The 12,021-nt window shown below is 35.5% G+C and overlaps 1 protein-coding gene across 1 annotated transcript in view; it reads left to right on the top strand.

Annotated features, from left to right (window-relative positions):
- SMARCC1 (SWI/SNF related BAF chromatin remodeling complex subunit C1) overlaps window positions 1-12,021 on the top strand; it is a 125,971-nt gene that overhangs the window by 28,716 nt on the left and 85,234 nt on the right. Inside the window, exons 6-8 of the mRNA XM_039837617.1 lie at window positions 338-407; window positions 2,396-2,465; window positions 6,298-6,373. Coding sequence (XP_039693551.1) covers window positions 338-407; window positions 2,396-2,465; window positions 6,298-6,373 — 216 coding nt within the window. The remainder of the gene's footprint in view (window positions 1-337; window positions 408-2,395; window positions 2,466-6,297; window positions 6,374-12,021) is intronic.

The raw sequence follows: 12,021 nt of genomic DNA, 5'->3' as shown, positions 1-12,021 counted from the left end.
GTTGCCTTAAAACAACAGTAGCGTATATACCTGCTTGAGCCAAGTCAGTGTCCATCCTGTATATAGATTTTAAGTTATAATTTTAAGAGAGATATAGAGAATTAGCTAAGATATACTCATATTATTTTTTCTATACAGCAATATACACTGTATAGTCTATTTTTGTTGTTAATCATCATCTCTTTTCTTGACTAATAAAAACGTTATAGTCTTAACATTTTTAAAATATAGTAAGTAAAATAACGTCTTTATAATTTTTAGGCATTTGACATCTGGCATCTCATAGTCTGTTGGCCACATGCTTTATTTTTACGTTATTTGTTCATTTGCTTTTCAGGGGACATTTACTGATGAGAAGTCAAAAGCTTCCCACCACATTTATCCATATCCTTCCTCACAAGAGGATGGTAAGTTAGTTTTTCGTTGTGAACCAATAAACTCATACTTCACTAGATTTTAAGTTACATCAGCAAAGGTTTAAACAATATAACCAGCTTGTTTTAGAAAGACTTTCAGATATTAAATAAGTTCTACAGATTATTTAAATTTATAATTTTCTGTTATTTTTTTTTTCTTTTTTCTTTGCTGAATTGGGCTAAGCAACCATTCTGTGATATCCAACTTTCTAATCATTAGACTTATTTATTTGTTGGTAATTGTTACCTGGGTGTGAAGTCTAGGCACCCTGTATTTACTTTGTTAATGTTCGCAGCATCTTCTGTGTTCTGAAAATTAAGAGACATGGAAGATAGAAGAAGAACATTCCTGGAGAAGATCGGCTTACTGGGTGTCTACCCAGGGTGTCTCAGAACTATGTTAGTTTGGTGCATTTTATAGTGGTTCAGATTCTGATCTTCAACCTTGTCCTGAGAGTTTATTTTGTCAGTAGCCAGAGTTCATTAGACCTGTGGAAACTGGTTTGTGCTAACCATTCTTTCAAAGGTTGGAAAGTTGGGAAACAACATGAATTATTAATTCACCAAATTAATTAGTTCAGGTTGAGAAATAAATGTCATGTAGGGATCAAGTATTCTAGTAAGCACAACATATCCTCATAGGACATCTGTAAAAAAAAGCCAAATTATATCAAAATTGAGTTGCTAATTACCCCACACTTAGGTTTTTTTCCCTGACCAGTGCATTATGCTGGAAGACAGTGACAAAGATTACCAGACAATTTCTGTATGCTTAAAAATTAAATATATATTGCCAAATAATCCATGGGTCAAAGAAGAAATGACAATGGAAATGAGTAATCTTGGGATCTGAATAATTATAAAATGAATAATAAAATATAAGAACATTAAATTTCATAGGCCACAGCTGATGCTATATCTAGAGGGGAATTTATATATTTAAATATGTATATTTGGAAAGAAGAAAGACTGAAAATCAGTGGTCCACACATCCTCAAGAAATTAGAAAAATAATATCAAATTAGGGCTACAGAAAGAAAGTAAGTAAGAGCAAAAATTAATGAATTACAAAATATACAATAGCAAGGTGCTCAGTGGTGTCAGAAATGGTTCTTAGAAAAGACTAATAAGGCTATTAGAATCATGCTGTCAAGAGTGGAAAGAGGACATTACTACAGATTCTACAGATATCGAAAACAATTATAAGTGGTTAAGTTGGATGGTTTGATTCATTGGTTAGTTGCTCACTTTTGTGTTTGGTGGCACATCTGAGAAACCATTGCCTATCTAGTCATGAAGTTTTACACTTATCTTTTCTTCTAAGAAGTGTATAGTTTTAGCGGTTGCAGTTAAGTCTTTCATCATTAGTTTTGATAGCGGAAAGTTTGATTTTATTTGTAACAGTTATAATTTTATCTCTGTGATTATTATGCTTTTAAAAAGTAAGAAACCTCTTTTCACTGTGGTTTCTCAGATTTTATCTGGCTAGGTAGTAGCAGCTGGTGTCCACTAGATGGGAGCGGTGGATAGCTGTGTATGTTAGAATACTGATTCTGTTGCTGGCTAACTCATCAGATTTCTCTAAATGCTGGTGTAAATGTTTAGGCTGTGAATATATATATATATTTTTTAATTGCCTTTTACAAGAGAGTTGAAATGCAGTTGTTCTGTCTTAGCTACTTAGTAATTCCTTCTTCGTGTTTTTTCCCTTTGTTTAATACAGCCTAGTTTACTACTTACTGATGCTTGGTATTGCTGTCGTTAGGAGATAGCATTTAAATTTAAATTTTAATATAATGAAGTTTTTTTTTAAAATATAAAACTTACCTTTAAAATGTGGTAGATAACATTCAAATATGAGAAAACATTTTTGGGGAGACCTCTTAGCAAACCAGAAATTCTCAGTAAAAATTAGGTCTTAATAATAGTTGGGGTTTTTTTTGTCAGTTTGACTAAAGATTTTTCTTTTTCCCTTTCAGAAGAGTGGTTGCGACCTGTGATAAGAAAAGACAAGCAGATGTTAGTGCATTGGGGGTTTTACCCAGACAGGTAACGTTGATGTGTCCTGAGATATGATATCAAGATTTTTGCCAATGCAAGCCAGGGTTACTTGTATGTATAGTTTTATTTTATGAATAGTGACAACTTTGGTGATTAGTTATAGTCATTGATCTTACTCTTATGAGACTTTTGACTGTTTTCTTATTTAAGTTATGGAATTCTCATGAAGTCACATGACTTTATTTTTCTTAACTCATTTCCTGTTTAGAAAAAAAATATGTAGCTCGCTGCCAGCGTTAGTTTTAATTTTACATAAACACGCTCTTTGAGGCTGAAGCAAATCTGACTGGATTTCAAGATAAAAATAAAATATAAAAACTGTTCTTGGAGTTATTTCTAAACAACTTGTGTCTAATCCTAATGTAACAGAAATGTGTACATAAATTGGAGTCATCAAACGAATCTTCAGCTAACAACTGTTCAAGGACGATGTTAACATTTGGCTTAGGAATGCTACGTTTTCTAGGATTTGACATTTTTAGTGATTGAGAATTACTATATTTTGTAAATAGAAATACCACTACTAAAAACAATGCTATAAATAGTCATTGGTTTCCATTGACTGTACTATACTAGAGCAATGCGAAAACAATAACGAGCTATTTCGTGGCAGACTTTGGGGGTGAGGTCAGGACTGTGATCCACAAGTTAACTTGAGGTAAATGCTGGCAAAATGGGAAATGAGTTAATAAACTGATATGTTTGCTGCGCTTACCAAAATAGTTTTTTAGTATGGTATTAGACTGTTAATTTAGATTTGTTTCCTTCAAGAAATGAATTTCTCTTCTTGGTATTTTATGACGTTATATTTGTGTTTTCAAAAACTACTCATGCCATACTATTAAGGATGAAATTATTTCATGTCTAAAATAAATTTCTATTCTTGACAAATTTATTTCCCTAGTGGTGGGATATTTTTTATGTATCATAACTCATGCTATGTGTCAGTATCTAAATATGAATAAAGAATATTATAGATAAGAGCTAGATGTTAGTGAAAGTGGTGGTCCTTGTTTAATGTTATGCCCACGTAGTTGGGAATACGGATAAGCTTCCACGTGCACATCCTCTTAAACCTGCAGGAGAGCTGCTCAGGTGTTTAGTTCACTATGGTCTTGAGGTAGGGATTCTCCCCACTCTGGGTTTTTCACGTCAGACCATGGTCTTCTTTCACCTATACCCACATCCACTTCTAGCCTTCCTATATTAAGGGAAGTAAATCCCAAACATTTTAATATTTCAATAATATTTTAATTTGTATTTCTAAAAGCTAAAGAAAAAAGTTAGCAAAATTTCACAATATCAAATATTATCACATAAGTGATATTTGGTTGATTGATATTCATTAGAATTCAGCCGCATCTTGTGCTTAGCTTCCAAAGTATTTTTCAATTTATAGCTCCTTCCACCCCCGCCCGCCCTCCAGCAAATGTATTATTTAAGGAAGCAGGTTGTCTTACAGTTTACCACAGTGTAGGGTTTTTATGGTGTCACTGTGGTGTATTTGAACATGTTTCTCTGTTCTCTGTATTTCCTTTAAATTGGTGATTGGATCTAGAGTTGATCAGAATCCATTTCAGTTTAGTGAAAGAACAAGTTTTGCTTCGGTATGTGTTCATCATGAGATACAGAATGTCTGTGTGTTGTTTTTAAGTTAACCTATTTGAATAACTATTTTCCATGTAAATATATTTTTTAAAGAAAGAAATATGTCCTTAGATACGTTCAAAATTTTAAGAACATACGCACAATCCTTTTACAGTTTGAATTAATTAGAACCAAATCAAGTCATCTTGCTAATCAACCTCTTCTCCCATCCAAGTGCTAACCAGGCCTGACCCTGCTAGCTTCTGAGATCAGACGAGATTGAGCGCGTTCAGGGTGGTATGGCTGTAGACGAATCAACCTCTTCTGAACCATAATTGACTACTTTAAATGAACTAACAGGTTTTTTAATAATAACATTTAAATAAATGCTTTTTATGAAATGTTTGTAGTCTTGAGCCTTCATGTAGTCCTTGGCACTATTAAAACAAACCTTTCAATATTATAGGAAATCAGTTTGCCTTTTAAAACTTTTAGATGGAGACTCAAATTTATGACGACAAGCTATGTAAGTAAAGAGTTGAAATAAACTTTATAACAGTACATTATAAGATGGGTTAGCCTGTTCACTACCAGCCTTTTCTTTATGTATCAGGTAAGATGTAGTGGCTAGCTCAGGTCTTTTCGAGGGGCCTCGTTAGTTCATTTTTAAAACTGTAGTTTGTGCCTTCACTTTTACCTATGTTACATTTTCTACTCAAAACTTTTAAAGACTATAAGGTTACCTGTTTTTTCTTCCCATTGGAATCTTTACCTGGGATAGTTAGTTAATTGGCAGAGGACTGTTTCCCCCCAGCTCATGTTTAAGTGTTCCTAGCACACATACCAGAGCGCTGTTAAGACACATGGAGCTATGCTTGTTCCAGATGCTTTTGCACCGATGTCTGCGTAGCGGCTGCAGGAACCACGGCTTGTTGCCATACTTGTATCTCACTTGGACATCACTATTGGCCAGTAGCATTGACCAGGTGTAATTTGGTAGATAATTTTGTGCTTATTTCAGATTGTGGACGCTTAGGGGGAAGTGATTTATATCAGTGAGTTGAACCTCACTGAGAGGAGAACTTTTGAGCTAAGAAATGTGAAGATAAGAGGAAGAGGGGTTGAGCTCGATGGATATCTGGGTAGCGAGGAACATATATGTAAAGGGCATGAAATGGCCACTGCCTGACATGTTTAAAGAATACCACTAAAGCCCACATGGCGTGAATATACTCTGAGTGAGGGGAAAGTAGAAGATGGGGCCAGAGCGGCAGCCGTAGGACCAGATCATGGGCCTTGGCAAGTTACTGTAAGGATTTTGACTTTCACTCTGAACTAGGTGGGAGTTGTTGAAGGTTTTGAACAGTGGAGTGATGTGGACTGATTTAGTTTTCAAAAGCATCACTCTGGTTGCTATGTGAAATACCAGCTCTTCATGGGCTTTGGGTAGAAGTGGAAGGATGAGAGGTAGATAGATTCTGGACATGTTTTAAAGGTGAAGCTAGTATAAGTTGTTAATTGTTTGTAAGATGTGATTGAGAGTGAAGTCAAGGATATCTCCAAGGATTTTGGCCAGAACAACTGGAAAGATAGAGTTGGCATTTACTGAGAATGGGGTGATTGTCTGGAGTACATTGGTGGGGTCGGGATGGCATTATATGTTGAATTTTGAGTATGATAAGTTTAAAAGTCTTATTAGACATGTAAGAGATGTGAAATTGGCAGTTGGACTCATGGGGCCAGAATTCAGAGGGCAGATGGATTTTAAGTTGTCAATATATATTTGAAGCCATAGGCCTGCATGAGATCACCAAGAGAATGCGTAGATAAGAATATGGTTGTTTGAAAAACTGAAACCGGAGACCTTTCCAATGTTGATGAAATCTGGGAGAAGAGGAGAAACTGGCAGTGGAGACTGAGGAGAGGCTGCTGACTAGAAGGAACACAGGTCAATAGTATGGTCTCAGAGGCCAAGTAAGGGAAATGCTTTGAGGAGCAAGTGATCACTTCGTCGAAATTCTGTGGCCTAAGGTTTGAGCTTTGAGTTTAACAATGTGGATTACCGTAGAACTCCACAGAAGAGAGTTCTTGTTGGCCTGGTGGACACAAAAGTGTGTGGCGGATTGCCGTTACTGGATCCTAATAGTCTTTCTAAAATATATTTTACCTGTTGAGCAAAGTCTTTTCAGTGAATGAATTCGGGTTCTAATTTTTTTTTCCATTTCCTTTATAGCTATGATACTTGGGTCCATAGTAATGATGTTGATGCGGAAGTTGAAGATCCACCAATTCCAGAAAAGCCATGGAAGGTGAAAGATCCTTTTTTAAAAAATGTATTCTTACATAACTTAACAACTCTTTTCACCTCTTCTCCACAATGTTTCTTAAGGAGATACAGAATAATGATCTTCCTTGTCATCCTGTTAAGAGTTGTCCAGTGGCCATGAAGGCCTCATTATCTAGGTCCTCGATGAAATGTCTACAGTGATATTCGAGGAGACCTCAAAGCCAGGTTGATCGTGATTTGAGATAGAGTGTGAGGAGTGGAGTCGAACATCACTGATGGTGTCATTTAGGAAGGCTGGAAGCAGTGCCTGTGTGGCTTTTATTACAATGTAGACTTGTTTTACTAAGCATTTCTAGTATAATGGTAAGAGTCCATGCGTTGACTCTTATTTTTCAACTTTTAATGTGGAAATAATTATGAAACTTAAAATAATAATACAAAACAAATTACCACCATATACTTTTCCAGATTCTCCTGTTGTTAATTACTTTAGGAAGTTAATTCTTAAAACTATTATTACCTAATGTAGGGTCCATATTCCATTTTCACTGATTGTCACAGTGATACAATACAGTAAGTTGTAATCTAAGCTTTTCCTGATTCAGGACTCGGTTCAGGATCACACGCTGCATTTAGTTATCATATCTCTTTAGTCTACTTTAATCTGGAACTTTCATCCTTTCTTCTGTGACATTGACATTTTTGAAATGTATAGGCCAATTTTTTTTAGGCCATCTCTGAATTTGAGTTTATGTGATATTTCCTCATTATTATATTCAGGCTATGCATTTTTGCTGCAATACTATATAAGTAATATTGTATCTTTCTCATTATATCACATCAAGAGACACATTGTCCATTTTTCCCATATTGGCTGATTGTTTGTTAAGATACTATCTGCCTGGTTTTCTTACTGTAACGTTACCATTTTTCTCATCTCCTGCCTTCATTCCTCATGCCTACAATTAGCCGTTTCTCCAAGAGCTCTCATTCCTTCTAGCAGGAAAAGGTATTAGAGACCAAGATCTGGGTGTAGATGTGCTCACTGCCACTGAAGTGTCTTTGCTTCTAGACCCCTTCTGACCAGAGAAGTATAAAATATAACCATTACATACGTATAAACACAAATGTACGTGTATAAACCTGTGCGTATACACATAATAAACATTTTAGAAATAATTCTGATCCATCCCCACAGCGTTTCTTTTCTATATTGCTCTCCCCTGTTCCATGTTTATATGTCTCTTCTAGTGTAAGGACCCTGGCTCCCAACATCAACACATTTACAATTGGATAGTTTCAGAATTGCATTGCCTGTGGCACTATGATAAACAGAATACTAAAATCTGTTTGTGGTTCTCTCCGTCCCACTGCCCTGCCCAAGACAGGTACATGGACAAATAGTGTGTCATGAGTTACTTGGACGAACGCTTTCTGACCTCCCTTCAATCAGGTTGTTACTTATTTGAAGTACGGTTGGATTTTTTGTTGTTGTTGTTGTTGTCAGTTTTGGTGTTTCCCTCATTTACATTTTGAATGTATAGAATTCAAACATGCTTCCAAACGATGCCTGTTTTCTGGATTCCTTCTATCTCCTTTTCCCCCAGTACTTGTAGAATGGTCAAGATGTATAGCGTTGGCATGCTTTTTATTTCCCTCTTGTATACTTTGCTTCTTCAACTAATGGTCTTTCCTGGATCTCCTTGGTGTTATACCAGCACAGTGCTTCATTATTACGTATATGCACTGTAGTTACGCTAGTCGCTTATGCTTTGAAATTTGAGTAGTTTGCACAATTTCAGAATGACAGAAAGCTGCAGTAAATAGCTTCGTGCCATATGTATTTTCATATTGTTTGAGGTGTATCGTTACTGTGAATTTTTAGTATTAGGGTTGCTGGGTTGCAGAGTCAGTGAAAAGCACTGCAGTTTTGTTACCTTTGTGCCTCTTCAGTGGGAGATTGTGCCATTTTGTGTTCTTGTAAGCAGTGAGGGAAGAGCGCCTCTTCCTGCTGAGCCTCTCTAACTGTGTGCCTCGTCAGGCTCTTATGTTTTGCCAATCCTGATGTATGAGAAGTGTTCTCTCTGTATAGTTTTCATTAGAAATTTAAATTGTTGAGTATGTGGAATCTATCATATTTAAATAATATTTCTTAATGGATCCCATGAAATCTAAATACCATTACAATTTGTACCCACCATTCTCCATTTTAAAATAAATGTATGTGCTCTTCTTAAATAGTCACGTTATGTACTTTTTCTTCTTGAACGTATATTCTCATTTGACTTAAAAACAATAGTACCCTAATAAAATGCTTTTTAATACTCGGTGGTCTTATTCACTGAAACCTAGGGAAGAAGAGCTAACCATCTTTAGAAAATTTGATCTGGAATTCTTTGTTTCATTTTCTGTATTTTATAGAACAATGCTCATGTATTGTTTTATCCTTCGAAAGAAAATGTGATTGCTATGAGAAAGTTAACACTTTAATTTAAAAATTAAATTATAAATATAAATGTTTATAAAATATGGATAATAATGAATCACAGTAAAACAAACACCTGAATACTTACCACTCTCTGTAAACAAGAACACTACCATTAATTTTGTAGCAGTCCAAGTGTTCGTCCTTTGTCCTGCCCATGCAGAGATAACTGTTATCCTAAAAGTTTTCCTTATCCTTTTCCACTACAGTTTACCACATATATATATGAATAACCTGCACCCTCTTTCAGTTTTCATGTTTTAAAAGCTTCAAATATCAGTGGAGTCAACATTACATTCTTTTGTGACTTTCCTTTTTGTTAGCATCATATTCTTGAGATTTCATCCATAGTACATGGTAGTGTAAGTAATCTTCGGTATGAATGTGTCACATCTGTTGTCATTTGGGCGGGTGTGTAGTTACTTCAGGTATTATAAACGGTGCTACCGTGAACTTTGTTGAACATACCTCCTTTTAATACATGTTCAGAATGGAATCCTGGGTCACACCTTTTCTAAACAGTGCCATATTGTTGCCTGATGGTTGTAAAAATTACTTTTGCAACTACAAGGAATGTGTAAGTTTTCTGAATACTCCGTACCCTGGCCAGCACTTGATATTTTCTGACGGTAATATTTGCCTGTCTGGTATATTTCATTGTGGTTTTAACTTGTATTTCTCTTATTACTAAGTAGTTTTATCATCATTTCATGAATTCGTTGCCCTTTGACGTTTCCTCTTCTGTAACATGCTTGCTCTCATCTTTCGCTCTTTTTGTCACTGCAGTGTCTTTCCTTTTTTTAGGTGTTCTTCAGATAATCTGTATACTAACCATCAATTATATGTGTTAAAAATCTGGTTTCCTAGTAGGTTGCCTTTTGTTTTTCAATCCTAAGGTCATCGTGATATTTTCCTGTGTTTTATAAAGTTCTTTAGTTTGGCTTTTCATTTATAGATCTTTAATCCACCTGGAATTAATTTTAAAATGTTATGCTGTAGGAAAAAAATTTTTCCCCATGTGGTACTAGATCAAACTATGCCTTGAAGAATGAAAAATGTCGAAGCTGGTTTCCTCTCTCCATTGATCTATGCCATTTCTGTCAAAAGTAATTTTTTTTATATGTAGATTTGATTCTAGACTCTATAAAGTTTTACTTGTCAGTTTGTTCCTACTCGAGTATTCTCACCTTTTTCTTTAGGAATCTCGTGGGTATTGGGTCTTTGCTTTTTTGTATAAATTTTAGAATCAACTTGCTGAGATCTTTATGAAATATACATTTATTAGGATTTTGATTAGAATTAAATCGAATCTATAGAACAGTTTAGAGAAAACTGCCATCTTTATAATACTGACTCTCAATCCGTGGAGGTGTTTTATATCTTTCAGTAATGTTGTACAAGTTTATTCACACTTCATTGATCATCTTAAGAATGATCATATAGTAATTAAGGTATGATTTAAAGAATTTTTTGTCCTTTAAGTTTTACATAAGGAATGTCAATGGTGTAAAACTAATTTTACAAGGGTGGCAAATTAGAACCCATTATGGCAAATCATAGCCACCTGGTTTTTGTACATAAAATTTTATTGGCTTGCCACCACCCCATTTGTTCACGTATTGTTCATGGTTGCTTTTGCACTGTAGCAGCAGAGTTGAGTAGTTGGGACAGAGACCATATGATTTGCAAGCCTAAAATATTTACTGTGTGACCCCTAAGAAAAAATATACTAACCCCTGCTGTATATATTAATTATTCCATTACCTTCAGTGATTTAAATAAAAAAGGAAAAATATTTACCTTTAAATGTTATCCAAGAACTTATACCCAAACCAGTCTTTTATTGGCTTAAAAGAGTTTTTGCAGTTTATTATTGAAAACTTGACAACTTGTGAAATGTTTTCTAATGTCACAACTAGTTAGCCCCCAAGATGGCTTAACAGTTTCAAATATGTATCTTTGTGTACTGTCAGGTGGGGTATGTTCCACATCTGGCTAGTCAAACAGTAAGTTGTCACTTGGGAAAAAAACGTTGATTAAACTCATGAGCCACATAACATTGTAAATTACTACCAAAGGGTTTTTAGAAACATATTTTCCTTAAGACTAGTGTCCGAAATTTAGGACTAGGATTAATAGCAGAATTTACCATGATACCATCTTATTGATAAGGAGATTGGTCTCCAGAAGTTAGGTAATTTTGTCCAATGCCACATAACCAGTTATGTTATTCTGGCCCCAAGGTATTTTTATGAAAAAGATAACAGAGCATAGTGGTTTTTAGAGGAGCTTAGACAACTCAGTGCAAATCCAGGTTTTGCCTCTGGTTAGGTGTATAACTGGGCAGCTCGCTTAACGCTGTGCTCGTTTGTTGATTTGGACAGGTGGGGAGTGAGTGCTTGCATTGCTTTACCATGCTTAGGATTAAATGAGATCAGACATGTAAGGTGTTCAGCAGAGTGCCTGGCACGGACACCTGTGAGCTGTCTATACCGTTGTAACATGCTTTCTCAAAAGATTTGTCAAAGTTTTCTGGATAGTAAAGAATCAAATTAGTAGTTACAAAACAATCACGGGGATGTGGAGTACAGCATAGGTAGTAAGTCCGCAATACCGTAATGGCTGTGCGTAGTGCCGGATGGGTACTAGGGTAATCGGGGGATCACTTCGTAAATTAGATGAATGCCTCACCACTGTGCTGTCCAAAAAAAAAAAAGAACGGGCAACATGAATATTCAGCTCTACTTTTACAATATGTACACACTTTGTTTTAGTGCTTTGGAAAATACTGTCTTCATATACTATGACATATTTTCTGAAACATTACTGAGTTAAATTCCCTAGGCTTTAACATAGTCATATATACTTTTACATGGATTTTCTTTGTCTTATTAGCTTAAGGTTTCTCATGTGCCCTATTTATCCCCTTCCCATAATTTGTACATACAAGAGTCTTTTCATGTTACATTATTTAAGGTCTTATTTTCTCTGTGACAGAAGGTATTACTGTTACTGTGTAACTACGGTTGCGGGGGGAAGAGGCATGTAGTCAGGTGGATGTCAGTTTTAAATCAGTATATGAGAGAGGCATTATCCTCAACGTCAACTTTGTAACCCGTCCCCTTAAAAAAAGGGGGCAGTGGGGAGTTCATGCTGTCTCCTAATGATTGCCATGTTCTGTCTTG

This window comes from Pteropus medius, unplaced genomic scaffold, assembly GCF_902729225.1.
Source record: "Pteropus medius unplaced genomic scaffold, Ma_sr-lr_union100, whole genome shotgun sequence".
NCBI classification, from domain to species: domain Eukaryota; kingdom Metazoa; phylum Chordata; class Mammalia; order Chiroptera; family Pteropodidae; genus Pteropus; species Pteropus medius.
This window is presented reverse-complemented; position numbering and strand designations above follow the sequence as displayed.